Below are 16,012 nucleotides of genomic sequence, written 5' to 3' on the forward strand. Positions count from 1 at the left end.
CAATTCCTTTCGGTATATCTAATTTGTGAGAGGATCACATCGTTCAAGGTTAGATGACTTTTATGATGCCCGATTGTCACCTGTTTTTCTTCGTCACTCGATTAAAGCAAAATCGCCAAATTGTCATTGTTTCCTGTCTGATCGTCCTGTAGTTGGTTCCTATAGGTTTTAAAATCCGAGGTAAGCAAGTACAAATATTTGTCAACATTTTCCACCGTCTTTCACACAGGATCGGAGCTAGATTTCAGAATTGGCAGCAGGTCAGCATTTAATGTGCCGTTGGGTAATGTGTCTCACACCACCACAGGAAAAAATGAGGTCATCCTGGAATTCCATCAGAACGACGATGCTGAGGTGTCCCTGATGGAGATGCGGTTTTACATTCCACCCTCTGAGAATAGTGACACATCTTTAGAGGTCAGTAAAAAGTTTCAAAGAATGACCTAGGCAAGTGTGCTATGGTCCCTCAGTAATGTTATTAGAGAAAAAAACTTTGCAACCCAGGGATGCAGGCCCCCAAAAAAGTTTGCGTCCCGTAAAAAAACGCTTGCGTCCCGATCGAACACCAATTGCGTTTATTGTATGACCTACTGTTACTAGTGTTGTGTAGTGTCACAGCCTATACTTTGTGAATGTTATACACAATATATAGGGCAGATGGCTCAGTGCCTTAGCAATGCAGGCTAGCTGCAAAGGCAGGTTTAAGAAAATTGTCATTTTAAGGGTAAAGTGAAAAAAAAAATTCTATAACCACTGGTGGGAGGGGTGGGATGATAGTGGATGAGGTGGGAAAGAGGCAGGTTGGCAAGGAGCCTCGTCAATTGGAACTGCCTCATCCTTCCACAATAAGATTTGACCACAAAATGGCTGTTCTGAAATCTTGAAATGTTTTTGCATCACTTGCAAATCAGTTGCAAATCAAAGGTATCATTTTGCAAGCAAGCCAGAAACATTTCTGAATCAGATTATATTGATTGTTATGTTGTTTCTTAGAAGAGAAAGGTGGGAAATGGCAACTTTTAGAAAAAGTGTAAACTGGTTGGGCTAGATGTGTTAAGAAGAATACAAACGCTTAAGAGCACACAATCCAGTTCAACCACCCAAATATTTTCCATTGATTTCAGAAAAAATTTAAAGATGTTTCCAACTTTTTTCATGTATCAAAAGGTCCTTTTTTTCAACATATTTCTATGTAGACATTTCACCAGAACGTTATGGCCAAGGCTGACATCATCCAAGCTACTGGTGATGCTATTACATCGCTGGACCAGATACCATGCCTCACCCCAAGGTACGTGGCTATATTGCACGCCTGCTCTAGAAGCAGTGTAGAAACAGAAAGGGAAAATGGTCGTGAGAAATGTTTGTAACAATAGAAGCTGTTCTTTAGTGAAGCAACAAGACCAGAAATGGAATTATCTTTAGTGAGTCGTTGATGGAAGAAATTAACAGAGAGAGGGAGAGAAATAAACTTTCCATTTCTGTGACCGACAGATTGTCACTTGTCATCAAACTGATCATACTTTTCATGATCTGCTTCTTTAAACTGAATTGGTTCCTCTTCTTACAAAAGATTGAAGACTGTATTGGTACTGTAGCTGTGTGTAGGAATGTTGGTGTGTGTGTATGTGTATGAAGTGGGGAGGGATTGGAAAAGGTGATTGGAGGATTGTTTAACCAAATAGAGGAAAAGCTATCCTACTTGGAGCTGCTGTATGTAAACCTTGGTTAGTGCCATTTAAGTTCCAAAGGGGAAAATTAACTCTCTGAAAATGTAAAAATGACCACTGGTAGTGGTCTGACAATTCATATCATCACACTTTTACGTGATTCCTGTCACTGATTTTGTGGAATACTTAGCCCCTTATACATACCTGTTCCAGTATTAAGCCATTAAGGTATTGTGTCACTATTTGTGTTGATTACTTAGCCCCTTGTATTGTAACCTGTTCCAGTATCAAGCCAATACTTTTTCAATATTTCTTGTTGCTTTGCAGGGGAAGATACGACATCAAGATTTTCCCTACATTCCTTCAACTTCACGGAAAAACATTTGACTACAAGATACCTTACACTACCGTTCTTAGATTGTTTCTACTACCCCATAAAGATCAAAGACAAATGCTCTTTGTGGTAAGTTCATACTTCTTCCCTTCATGTTGGGTTCGTAACTCCTGGAAGCCATTGCCATGGCAACGCATCTTATCAATATCTGTCTGTCAGTTTACTTCAGTTCCAAAGCTGTTGCGTAGAGAAAGTCTAATCAATGTGCTTCAAAGAGGTCCAAAATGTTGCCCATATCGTGGGTGTTCACAACAAAAATGTAGATCAAAGTTCATTTGGGATCAAGGCCGGTCCAAAATTGAAATGCTTCTTCTAGAAATTGAATCTGATCGGGATAAGAAAGTTGGTGATTGCATTTGGTTGGTGAGGGGCACAAGTGTTAGTTTAACCCCATTCTAGTGAATCATGTCTTTGCTTTGTCAACATTCATTTAAATTATGTCAGTCAGTTTTTTTGCTCATTATTTACTTATTAAATATTGTGAGGCATAGAATGTTGGTTAGTTATACAAGGAAACATGCAAGCCATAACAATAAACGTGTGTGTGGTTAAGATCTGGAAAGCAGTGCTTCTGCACTGAGCATGACTACCCTCATTAAAGATGACAATAATAATAAAAAATAAAAAGAAGATGATTTTATGATTGACCTCCTTACTAACCTAAGAGATAATCAGGTTTTGTAATAATGTATGTGGTATGTAACATTACAGTAAATCAATGTGGTATACACTGAATATAACATGTGTAATCCTCCCCTCCTCTTCCTCCCCCACCCCCCCCCGCCCCTCCATTGCACCGGCATCCCTCCCTTGTAAATAAGAAAAGTCACAGACGCTGGCTTTGTTTTTCACAGTCCTGCTTTTATTAAGTATTTTTACCACAATGCTTTATTTTGCTTCTTGTGTGAGTTTTGTTAATTTGTTGTCAATCTGATCACTCTATCATGGGTTGCAAACTATTTAAAATTTCATAGTTAATAGTGGGTTCTTTGAATTGTAGTAAACAAGGGTTGGTGACGGAATATCAAGTTTCAGTTGTTTTATTATTTTTTTATTAATTATTTTTATTTTTAGGTTAGTCTTGATCCTCCAATTGTCCAGGGTCAGACAAGATATCACTTTCTCATCATGAGTTTTTCAAAAGAAGAGACCATTTCCCTGGACCTCAACATCGCAGAGTAAGTTCTAAATAATTGCTGATCATTGCAGTTCTGTTAGTTTAACTCTGTGTGTAATACTGAAAATATTCATTTCACGTCGGACTCGTGATCCAAGGATTGCTGATTCGATTTCTGCCTAGTTCATTACGTTGTGTCCTTGGGCAAGATGCTTTATCTCACTTGCCTCTCTCCACCCAGGGGTTAAATGGGTACCTGTGAGGTAACTTGTCATTGGGTGCAGTATATAACTGCTGCCGACTGTATTGTCTCTGGGACAGGTTATCATTGACCAGGGGTAATATAACGTCTGTAAAGCGCTTTGAGACCTATCACTGGTATAAAGCGCTATATTAAAGGAAATATGATTAAATATTATTATTTGACCCACTATGCTCTTCTCATGCAAGAATAGTTTAGGGGAGAATGCTCTGTCTCTCTCTCTCTGTCCAAGCAAACATGAAGGGTAATTTTGTAAGAGAAGAAGAACACTGGGCTTGATTTAAAATACCATTGGTATAAACATAAGCAGGGAGTGGTATCACATCACAAAATACTGTACAAAATGGTCAAGTTGTTGCTATACAAGTGTAAAGATGAAAAGTAATTCTCAACATAGGAACTATAGTATTCATTGAGAGAAAAACTTAAAGAGCCTTCAAAAAATGCTACACTAAGTTTTTCCCTGTAGAAGTCAAACTAGGGGGCTTTCTTAACTACCTGGAAGCCATAAGCAGAATGAATATAAAAACTAAGTTACTTTTAAGAGTTGCTATTCCATTGAGTTAAAAGGCAAGGAATGATTGGCAAAAGTGAAGGAAGAATAGAAGCATTCCTAGCTAATACCAGTGAGTTCATATTGGTCATGCATGGAGCAGAGAATTGAGAGTACGTAGGTGGCAGTAATGAAATACAAATAACATCATCTTTAGTTTTGTCCTACATGTTGGTAGAGGAAATGTACTATTTAAACAAATAAGCCTTTCCTAACAGTCAATGCACTTGTCTTAGATACTGTAGGTCATGAATGATTCAGTCATAACTAAGAAAATATTTGATGATACTCCTGAATATTTATTTTGCCAGTTTTCTGGCAAGATTGTCTTTTGCTTAGCTTTGCTTAGCTCATATAGCTTTTGATGATATAGTCAAGGATGTGTCTTAGATAGGTCATGAATGATTCAGTCATAACTAAGAAAATATTTGGTGATACTCATGAATATTTATTTTGCCAGTTTTCTGGCAAGATTGTCTTTTGCTTAGCTTTGCTTAGCTCATATAGCTTTTGATGATATAGTCAATGCATGTGTCTTAGATAGGTCATGAATGCTTCAGTCATATCTAAGAAAATAGTTGACGATAACCATGAATATTCATTTTGCCAGTTTTCTAGCAAGATTGTCTTTTGCTTAGCATAAAGTTGATGATTTAGCCAGTAGTAGCTGATCAAGTTTAGGATATTTAACTTCCCATTTTTGTCTCCTGTCAGGGAAGATCTAGAACAGAAGTACGATGGCAAACTTCAGAAAGAAATGGTTGGACCAATCTTTGAAATTGTTAGCAGATTGATGAAGGCATTAGTAGCCAGAAAGATAACAGTTCCAGGGTCATTCAAAGAGTAAGTCATACAGTAGTACATTTCATCAAGCTATCATGTAATTTCTTCTCTAAAGACATTACAAAAAAAAACAATATTTGGGAAATGATATGTAATGCAGAGCTCATACAGTGATATTTCTTTCTGTTTTGTTAATGTGAAGTTACATAATTACTAGATAGATAGATAGATAGATATTTAGTCAGCCAATCATATAAAAATACAATGGAAATTGGTTGATAACAAGAGCTCAAAACATTAAAAATTGTAAACAACATATAAGACGTATAGTAATATACATAGATATGAAAACGTTCCTATAAAATATAAAGATGAACAAAATATAAAATGTACCTACAAAATATTAAAGCGTACAAAAATATATAAATGCCCTCATATCCAATATAAAGTCTACAAAGTAGTTGATTTTGTATGCTTCAGGTTGCTTTGAGGTGGTAGAGAGTTGTACTCATCTATAGTAATAATCATAAGGCAATTGGAGGCATTGACTGAAGTGTTATCGCTGTCGGGAGCAAACTTGTTTGATTCTTTTCATTCTGCAAAATGTTACAACTTGAGTTATGAACAGGTGACAGCATCATGAAATGAAGTGATGGAATTAATCTTTGAACTCTGAATTCATCCTTGGGGTCCCCAAAATCTGGGCGAGTGGAAAGAAAGTGCCTTTGTTTTGACCACCACAATTTCTGCAGTTGCCAGTTTTACATCAATTTTTAGATGATAAAGTATTAATTCTGTCGGCAGTATTCGTACCTATTTGTTTGTATTTAAAAGCAAGTGTTCTTGTTAAACAGGTTAAGTGTGCTATCTTCCGTTTAACCATATTATTACAGTAGCCACTTAACACCTTTAAAATGAGCAGATTTTATAGGTTGTATTACTTTATGTGAATAAAATATTCTACTGCCTTTCCTGAAAGCAACATCAATGTTATTAACCATATCACAGCTAGACGACAGCCATTTCTGCTATCTTCTTCCCCCGATCTGGAGCTATTGATATTGAAGTTTTAACATTCTATTCAAGATTTACTCGTACTCTCTTTCAGCTCCAAGGGTCATCAGGCCATAACATGTTCGTACAAGTCCAACAGCGGGTACCTGTATCCGTTGGAGAGAGGTTTCATGTACGTTCATAAACCACCGATCCACGTCCGATTCGATGAGGTCGCGTGCGTGAACTTTGCCCGCGGTACCGGCAGCACCAGATATTTTGATTTTGAAATTGAGAGGAAAAATGGTGATGTCTTTGTCTTCAGCTCCATTGAAAAGTAAGTAAGCCATCTCCAATAAAGTAATTGTTAAAGAAATACGATACTAAGCATGGATGGATGGATGGATGGATGGATGGATGGATTGATTGCACAAGAAAGTCTAAACTTTACATGAAGCCATTCCGTCCGTAATAGTATTTGTTAAACCGTAAAACCATCACCCGAATTCTCTAAAAAATCCAGGCAATTGGACAGTACATAAAGGAACATCTGTTTGAATGAACAATTGCATCTCACTTCCATGTGATAATGCTGTTTGCATTCAATAGAAGCGATATTTGTTATTGTTTATTTTCAATTATGACTTCTGTTAGGTGTCAATTTTGAAGGAGATTTACGCAGCAGAAGACCCAAAGGGCAGAACTTTGATGGTGTTGTAGGCTAAGTTTGTGAATACGTTTGTGGAAATCACTGCTTGGACTAAGTTGTCCTGAGAACATTGGGTATTGGAACAGAAGAAAGCATCCTGTAAAAGTACAAAGGTTTCACTGAAAACATGAATTGTAGTTTGTACTTTAGTGATGTGTACCTCAGATGGAGACATAAATTAAAGTCAACGGCTTTGATAATAAAGTGGATAACATCCTCAAATATAGCCACTCCATTTGTGGAATGTTGTGTACTACCTGGTAAGGCCTGTTTGTGTTTTTTGTCTGTAAAATTATAGGTGAGGAAATGTTGTTAAACTGTTATGATATAAACTTCTTTTGTCGAATATACTTCCTTGTTTTTATGAGCAATAAATCCCTCTCCGATGGTCCACATCGCCCTCTCATTCAGATTACAAGATTGCTTTCAAAATTGGTCAATTTTAACTGTCATTGTAGATCTATCATAATCTACGTAGGTCACAGTCAATCTCCAACTATGCAAAACATGGAATTTGACTGATATTTTCATGTCACGCTAAGATCAACTGGAGGTGTCACCTAGCTGTCGCATTGAACAATGTGTTATTTTATTTACGTTTACTGAATCACATTTTCAATTAGATACCCACAACAAAAGTACACGATCGAGTTTCTTTTCGGCTGTTATTTGTCCTTGTGTTTATCCGTTTGAAATATCTTATTCTGAAACGTCAAGTTCAAATTTTGGTGACATGATAAAATGATGTAAATTGTATCTATTTGTGCAACAGATATACAAGATCCCACCACAAAAATTAAATGGTCGCAGCAGAAGTTTCTTTACGGCTGTTATTTGTCCTTGTGTTATCCGTTTGAAATATCATAACATGAAACGTCAAGCTCAAATTTTGGTGACATCATAAAATGATGTAAAATCATGTATCTATTTTGTGGGACAGATGTACAAGATTCCATCTGAAACCGTTTGAATTAATTCCACAGGGATGATTATAGCTCCCTCTATGAGTTTGTGAGCAACAAAAAGCTGAGAGTGAAAAACCGTGGCATGAAGCACAAGGGAAAGGCTAAAGATTACGACGAACTGTTCGACAGCGATGATGAAGGAATGCACGACGCATACTTGGAGCAGATGAAGGCAGAAGGGAGAGAAAAGGCAGACGATGACGATGACGGCGATTCAGACTCTTCTTCAGGTAAACAATGTTAGGGCATGTTTGACGAGAAAGCCACCATTTCTTTGTCTCAGATACTATTGTCTATTATCTGAACATTTTTCTAATCGCAATGTCATGAGTTTTGACACTTAACTACGGTTTGCTCTCAATAAATTTTGTATTTGAATTTCCATCTCTCATGGGAGGAAGCTGCCATTTTGTTGTTTCGGATACTATCATTTTATATCTGAAGTGTCTTTCTCATTTCATGGTTATGTATGAAAACTTATCAGCTAGCATTTTGCTGTCGAGCTAGTCACTACCTGGATTCTCAACTCGCATCTTGTTCAGGACTGGATGTGTGGTCATTGCATAACTAGACAGTCGTTATTTTTATTTTACCTAGTTACATCAATTTGGCTAGCATTTCACTTCCTGGATTTGCAACTTGTTCAGGACTGGATTTGTGGTCATTGCATAACTAGACAGTCGTTATTTTTGTTACCTAGTTACATCATGTAATTTTATGCTGTGCGGTATACTGTTAGAGAAAACACTCCCATCTGACCATTACGCAAGCCAGTGTGTCAGAATGGGACAGTATGTAACCTAAATAGAACATACTTCTCAGAAGGAACTTCTTGTTTTAATGGCCAACTAGTTGCAAAGAGATGCATGTTTTTCTGAGCAGAAATATTTTACAGGTGTTGCTATCTGTGGGATGCAGTTTAGAATCCTCAAAAAGAAAAAAAAATTGGAAGATAAATATTGCATTTTATAAGGTTTTGTGTGATGAAGGAATATGTCAAGTCCATCTGTCTCACGAGGGTAAAGTTTTATATACATGTATAAATTTCCTTTAAAATCATCCCTGAAATAGACCTCTGAATAATGTAACCCTTTTTTTGTTGTGGTATTTTTGGTTATATTTGTATAAACTTTAATCTCCCTTGCCTCTGTATATTGTAAATTGTTGACATTATTTTGTCTTCTCCTTAGATGAAGATTTCAATCCCGATCAGAGTGCCAGCGATGTCGCTGAAGAGTAAGTCTTGACTTTCCACGTTCATAAAATCTTGCTTCCGTTTCCACTAGCAACCTGTTAACTGATACATTCTCACAGCAGCTGGTTGTGTGCGGGCCATTACAGATTATTATAATTTACTGGTGTACCGGTTCTCACCCGAATTTGTCAACTGTTCTAATCAATTCAGGGAATCATTTATATAATTTATGTACAAAGGGACCATAGTGTTTTATAATAGACAAAAGTTCAAAGTATTCTTTTAATGACATTAAACAGTACATGTTATGAGAATAAACGCATTATCTTTTTTAATTTTTTGATAATTCAAGCTTTCAGAAATGGGCTTTTCAGTTAATGGTATAGAGAAAATAACCAGAAATGTGATTCAATAGATCTGATATTTTTTTGTCCTTTAGCAACCCTATTGGTTAAGTGTTTTGGTATATGATATGTTATCTAGGTAGCTCAGAGGGTGGTATACCTTTGGAACTGCTAATCCCATCCTTGGGTGATGCGGTAGACAATTTTGTTCTACACGTACTGATTAAAATTACCCCGAAAGTAAACAAGCATATACTTTCAGCAACTGGTTACATTTTGCCACCAAAGTTGCAGCTCAGTCAAACCTCGGATTCCTGGCGCAACGTTCCTGTGTAAAAGCAGTAAAGAATTCCTTTTTATTTTTAGCAGTTAACAAGACTTGAGCATCTTGTAGCCCCCTCCAAATGTTCATATGCAAAGTATGTTAAGCCTGAAAACATCCACTATGAAATTTGTAGGTATATACTGAAGTGCATAAATTTACCAGTGTTTCTCAAGAATTTGGACTTAACATCTGTTGTCAAATTCTATTTAGTTAAAAGAAACAGCTTTAATAATAATTTATGGTCTAGTTGTACTTGCATGGTGAGAGTTGCTACCATGGAAACCCACAAATCTGCTTCAAGGGGTTGGTTTATTGTGTTATTTTTCATTCGTTTCTAAGATACGACAGCAATCCATCTCCATCCTCTGGCTCGGAGACGGGAGGAACGAAATCTGACGAGGAGGACCAAGATTATGAGGCCAAGGAAGAGGGAGAGATTGAGACACAGAAGGAAGTTAAGAAGAGGAAGAAAAAGGAGAAGAAAGCAACTTCAGAAAGGAAACCTAAGGTAAAAAGACAAATACTGTTATCACAGATCACATGACAAATGGTAGCTAAGGTAAGCAGCTGTGGCTTTGGATCACATGAGAAGGGGAATCTTAAGGTCATAAACTACAGCTATGAATCAAATGATGAATGGTAACCAAGGTAACTAGCTAGCTGTGGCTTTGGATCACATGAGGAAGTGAATTTAAGGTAAATAACTGTAGTTATGGATCACATGAAGAAGGGTCCCTCACTTAGTTACCATGAAGCACATGAAAGAAATATAAAGTTAATTGTCTATAGATTTTTATACAAACAGGAAACATAAGGTTATTATTACCATGAGTGATGATGAGTCACATGACACGGCAACTTAAGTTACTTTACCTGTTTTTGTTGATCACACTAAATTGTGAGGAAACTTATACTATCATCTGGACCCGCGATTGTCCTGAAGTTGTTTCCAAAAGAGATTAATTTTGTTGGTTTTGCTGGTAAATCTTATCTCTAAAATACTTCCACGGTCAAACATGGATTCTTCCTTGTTTCTTATATCTTACTCTGTCTGCAGTATTTTATACTCATCTCCATGGTGATAGAGTTTAACCTTTGGCCTCAAATCATGAGTCTGAATCTGTCTCATGATTTTGAGGGCAGAGATTAGATTTTAGCCGCAAATAAAAGAAATTTAAGAAAGAGTGGGATGATACTTGACATTTGCTTGAGGATATTTCCTCTTTTCTCGTAAGACACAGAAGAAGAAGAAAAAGAAGCAGAATGAAGATCCCAACAAGCCCAAGAGGCCCGCATCAGGTTACATGCTCTGGCTGAACGAAACGCGATCAAAACTGAAGGAGAAATATCCAGATTTTGGAGTGGCAGATATTGCCAAGAAAGCAGGAGAGATATGGAATAAATTAGACAATAAGGAAGAATGGAAGGAGAAGGCAAACGTGCTGAAGGAAAAATATCAGGAGCAGATGAAGGTGTACAACGAAAACAGGCCAGATGAGTGAGTACAAATACCTATATAGTAGCGACATGCATATACTACATGGCTGGCTTTAGTGTACTAATGGGCACGACTCAAAACGGTCACACAAAAGATGCAATAGTTCATTGGAGTTGTTACACATCGGAAACTTTGTTCAGTTCAGTTCAGTTTGTATGCATGTTGAGAACCGATGCAGAGGGGTGGTTGATTCCTGGGTCGTGGGTCTAACAGTTTGCAGACCCCTCCCTGGTTAAGGTAAAATTTGAGTTCATTTTCACAGGCTCAATTTCCCATTTCCAAAATTACTTACAACTAGGAAGGCAACTATATCATTGCAGTAATTGTAAATGAACGACCAGCAGATAACTGAAACATTCAGCAAAATGCCTATATAGCTAATCTAGTACTAACAGTACATGTGATGAAGTTGAACAAGAGGAGGCACATGCAAAATACATCTACTCTTCTTGTCGTCGGGTTGTGTTCAAGTCAGTGTGAAATCTCATATAGACTGTAGTCATATAAGACTGTAGTCATAGACTGTAGTCATAGACATATAGACAGATAGTCATAGACTGTAGTCATATAAGACTGTAGTCATATAGACTGTAGTCATAGACTGTAGTCATAGACATATAGACAGATAGTCATAGACTGTAGTCATATAAGACTGTAGTCATATAGACTGTAGTCATAGACAGATAGTCATAGACTGTAGTCATATAGACTGTAGTCATATAGACTAGTCATATAGACTGTAGTCATAGACAGATAGTCATAGACTGTAGTCATATAGACTAGTCATATAGACTGTAGTCATATAGACTGCAGTCATTTACAGATAGACAGATAGTCATAGACTGTAGTCATATAGACTAGTCGTATAGACTGTAGTCATGTAGAATGTAGTCATATAGACTGTAGTCATAGACAGATAGTCATAGACTGTAGTCATATAGACTGTAGTCATATTGACTGTAGTCATATAGACTGTAGTCATATAGACTGTAGTCATAGACAGATAGACAGATAGTCATAGACTGTAGTCATATAGACTGTAGTCATATAGACTGTAGTCATATAGACTGTAGTCATATAGACTGTAGTCATATAGACTGTAGTCATATAGACTGTAGTCATATAGACTGTAGTCATAGACAGATAGACAGATAGTCATAGACTGTAGTCATATAAGACTGACTCATATACTGTAGATTTCTGAAGGTGATGTAGAGCCTGTAATTTTATCTATCAGTTTGTTGGGTTTGTATGATGTATCTTATTTAACACCATGTTTGAATCAATTTTGTGAATATACATCCTTTCTGTGTTGCATTGTCAGTCCTTTACTTCAAAAGTATGTGAGCATATCAACTCTAATGAGAAACACATTTTTTCCCCTTACAATCATAGTTTATGAAGGCATTTTGGACCTTCAAGTTAAGAAATTGTAGGTGTAACATGAATTCATCTGGTGATTAACGACTCAGCAAATATAATCCCTATTAGACTGGAAATATTATTTACCTAAGTTATTATTTACCTAAGTTATCATTTACCTAAGTTATTATTTACCTAAGTTACTTGAATCTGCTTGGCCATCAGACCTCCAGAGAAGAAACCGAAAAAGAAGAGCAAGAAGCCGCCGACTACGACGGTGAGCCCAAAGAAACAGGGCTCTTTTAAGAGTAAAGAGTACATCTCTAGTGAGGACAGCTCAGCCAGTGAAGAGGAAAACAAATCCAAAGGAGAAGAAGAGGAGGAGGTATGTTCAAGAATTTAAAAAGATTAACAGGGAGAGTGATGTTTAATATGTCCTAAAATTTGTTGTATTATTATTATTACTGTTCTTCTGTGAAGTCCAAAGTTTTCACTATAGGAGTGGAGTCGTGCCAAAGTCTCAAATTCAATAAAATATAAATTTGAGAATAAAACCCATTGGTATCCATTACGAGTTCGACGTGGTTAACCCTCGCTTGGTTTATACCCGGAAAAAATGGCGATTTTCCATGTATCTAGTGATCTACGAAGTAACCAAAGCTGTTTTCCTTGTCTTATTTAATGAAGCAGTTGCAGCAGGAACGAACTTTGACAAAAGAGCTTGAGGAGTAAGATAATGAAGACAGCATTGGTGACTTCGTAGATCACCAGATACCCGGAAATTCATGGGTTTTTTTGGGTATAAACCAAGCGGAGGACTCACCAGGTTGAACTCGTAATGTACCACCTCCCATGCTACTCGTCTTCTGCTGCTAAAATATCAAATTTATCGTAATGCTCAGAAAATCAGTAAATTTTTGTACATTAAGTTTGCTGAATGCATTCATCAATTTGGGGGCTTGGGTTGCAAGGGGGTGGTTGAGGGACCATTAAAACAGGTTTGACTATTTGCCTGATTTCCATTGTTATTAAAAGTACTTTATCTATAAAGTAATATACCCGGCTTCCAGAAATACAATTTTTCTCGGCTAATTTAACTGTGTGAAACTGAACAGACAACAGAAGCACAAAATTCAACCACACAAAAGGTTGTTGATTCAGAATCAGATATCCGCAGCACTCCTCAAATTAAACAATTTGATTTCACTTTACCTTACCTTATTTTACATAATTTCACTTAACCTTAGCAACAGAACATGGCATGATATTGGTGAGTCAAACGACATCATATGTAACTAATTAGAAAACGACATGTTAGCTTTTTACTAAGTTAGAAACTCTTTTGAGTCTAACTATACCAAATATTTACTGAAGACTAAGCTAAACCGCATAAATCCAGGGTTGGCCGGTTTTTACCGGGCGGTTTTTACCGCCCCGGTAAAAACCAGTTTTTTACCGGTTTTTACCGGGAGGTTTTTCCCACCTATAAGTGGGAAAAACTGGGAAAAACCTCAAATTATATAGAATTCCTAAAAACTCATGTGGAACTTGTGGAGGAGCATAGAATCTACAAGAAAATGGCATCTTATGGTAGGGGGTTGGGTTACATCCAAAGAACAGCTATGATCTATAACTTGTGAGTTTACCGATTAGACTATTAGAAATAATTCAAATAAATAATATATTGGATGCTCAAATCAACCAACTTTATTTTCCTATCGAGATGCATAATTCCATTATCTAGAGAATGGATTCGCATCAAACTGTTGGTGCCTCCTAGGGCTATGGTTCGTCATATTATACATGCCACATTAGTCCGCTCAGATCCAAATGATGATTCACATCCAAGAACGATCACTTCATGTCTGCGATAAATTGTACTCTGTTCACACTTCGCACTAGGCACTGTACTATGCTTATATTGCTTATAGGCACTGTACTAAGTGACTGTTGTGACATCAACTAATTTGAGATAAAAGTAACAATTGGAACAGTTACTTGTGTTGTTGATACTCCTACCTCTTCAGTTAGCCTATACACAGGAAGTGCCCAGTATCACCTCACCTGTCCACCTCAAAGTGTTTAATCACTCATGCATGAAGTTGTATAATAATTGGACCATGTTTGCATCAAGGTAAACAGTTTGGTTGTGTGAATGGCTCCATAGGGCCATTGTGCGTTTAATACTTTAATTGGGCCCATGTGCCTTACAAAGTTTCAAAGCAGTTTCTATTGAGCCCCCTGGATTGAAGTTCACCTCAATAGACTGTTGCCTACTGTATTAATGGAATGAACTGTCTGAGCTGAGCACATAATATTATATTATTATATGGTTCCTTGTCCCTTTGAGGCTTTGGATGCCATGGTTCACCACTTCGTTCTATCCTCCGCTGTTCATGCCACATAATAGGCCTGAAGAATTTAGGAGGGGTGAATGTCCCAGTGTAGACCTATAATGGTTTGGGCAATAGGCAATGCATACTGCTAAAGAGATCGTGACAGAATAACTATACATGTGCAATACGAAAAATACTCTTTTTTCCACAAAAAGTAGAATAAGAATGTGATAAAATAGCTCAAAATGAAGCTAAGAAACTCCCATATTCAATAAAATATGCCTGTCATGAAACAATATCGTGCCTACTGATGACCCTGCATTTTACAGACAATTAATACTAGTTTTCGAGACGGAGGCGGTTTTTACCGGTATTTACCAGTTTTTCCCGGTTTTTACCGCTTAGTGGGAAAAACAGGTTTTTCCCGGGAAAATGCCAACCCTGCATAAATCACACTGGTGCAATTCCATATATAAATTGGTAACAATTATCAATGTATTTGCCAGACAATGCTATTCCATTCAACAATCGATTCTCTTCAAGGTTGTAAATTATCAGTGGCATCTTGTTATTGGAGAGTCGCAAGCAGTCAGTAAATTTGCAGGTACATTGTATAGCATTGATGGAAAGATTGAAAGGATTTTACTAGGAAAAGTTCACTTTTCATAATGTACAATTGTCCTTAACATGTACTTATTTGTTGGGGGTAAAGATTTATGGTTTGTCAGATCAAGGACATTTCTCTCTCTAGACCTCACAAACTTGAGAAAGTCTGCTTGTTTGTGTTAAATATATCAATATTTAGTAGCATTTTCTTTCCTGTTTTTTCTTAGATCAATAACAATGACAAATGACAATGACAACAATTTATGTCCAGCAATTGTGTACAGTACATGAATGTTTAACAAAGTAAAAACGAATATTTTGATACACAATACAATCTAGAGAGACAGGTACAAAGAAAGAAAAAAATACATTCATCATGTTAATGGATATATAATATTTAAGCTATACAAATGCTTGGAAAAGGAGAAAAAGAAGCGCAATGCTTATAGAATGAATGTTTTCCCATTTGAATATCATAACTATATACATATACTGGAGAGAAATTGGTGAAAGGTAACAAAACTACAAAACAAAAATTTAATAGTATAAAAATAAAAAAGAGTAAATTACTTTTCTACCAGTATCCATCATATAAACTTAACAGTGGCAAAAGTTACTTGTCAAAGTGACTAGACTGCTAGTCTAAAAACACAATTTTCTTGTGAACCATGGAAAAAGAAAAAAAACTGGTTATGATATTATGCTCTGCCAGCCGCTACACAGTTAAGATTGGTCACATGCATCGACTTATTTTACAGAGTTCACTAAAATGATTTAATGCGGCTATCACGACAGACAACTGAGGAACCTCCTGCAAGCTTTAGCCTTGTTTGTTAGTCTCATCAATCGTGACAGCTCTGAAACAATTCAGTTTAACCTAAACGTAGGTCAGCGTTGGAT

At 36.7% G+C, this 16,012-nt stretch overlaps 1 protein-coding gene across 2 annotated transcripts in view; it reads left to right on the forward strand.

Annotated features, from left to right (window-relative positions):
- LOC139980662 (FACT complex subunit SSRP1-like) overlaps positions 1–16,012 on the forward strand; it is a 45,367-nt gene that overhangs the window by 3,303 nt on the left and 26,052 nt on the right. Inside the window, exons 4-14 of one of the 2 annotated variants that reach the window (XM_071992474.1) lie at positions 230–417; positions 1,197–1,291; positions 1,998–2,133; positions 3,139–3,242; positions 4,711–4,839; positions 5,888–6,109; positions 7,465–7,676; positions 8,637–8,682; positions 9,650–9,818; positions 10,546–10,808; positions 12,396–12,555. In XM_071992474.1, coding sequence (XP_071848575.1) covers positions 230–417; positions 1,197–1,291; positions 1,998–2,133; positions 3,139–3,242; positions 4,711–4,839; positions 5,888–6,109; positions 7,465–7,676; positions 8,637–8,682; positions 9,650–9,818; positions 10,546–10,808; positions 12,396–12,555 — 1,724 coding nt within the window. The remainder of the gene's footprint in view (positions 1–229; positions 418–1,196; positions 1,292–1,997; positions 2,134–3,138; positions 3,243–4,710; positions 4,840–5,887; positions 6,110–7,464; positions 7,677–8,636; positions 8,683–9,649; positions 9,819–10,545; positions 10,809–12,395; positions 12,556–16,012) is intronic. The other variant, XM_071992475.1, reaches the window with a different exon arrangement.

Source organism: Apostichopus japonicus, chromosome 15 (assembly GCF_037975245.1).
Source record: "Apostichopus japonicus isolate 1M-3 chromosome 15, ASM3797524v1, whole genome shotgun sequence".
Classification (NCBI taxonomy): domain Eukaryota; kingdom Metazoa; phylum Echinodermata; class Holothuroidea; order Aspidochirotida; family Stichopodidae; genus Apostichopus; species Apostichopus japonicus.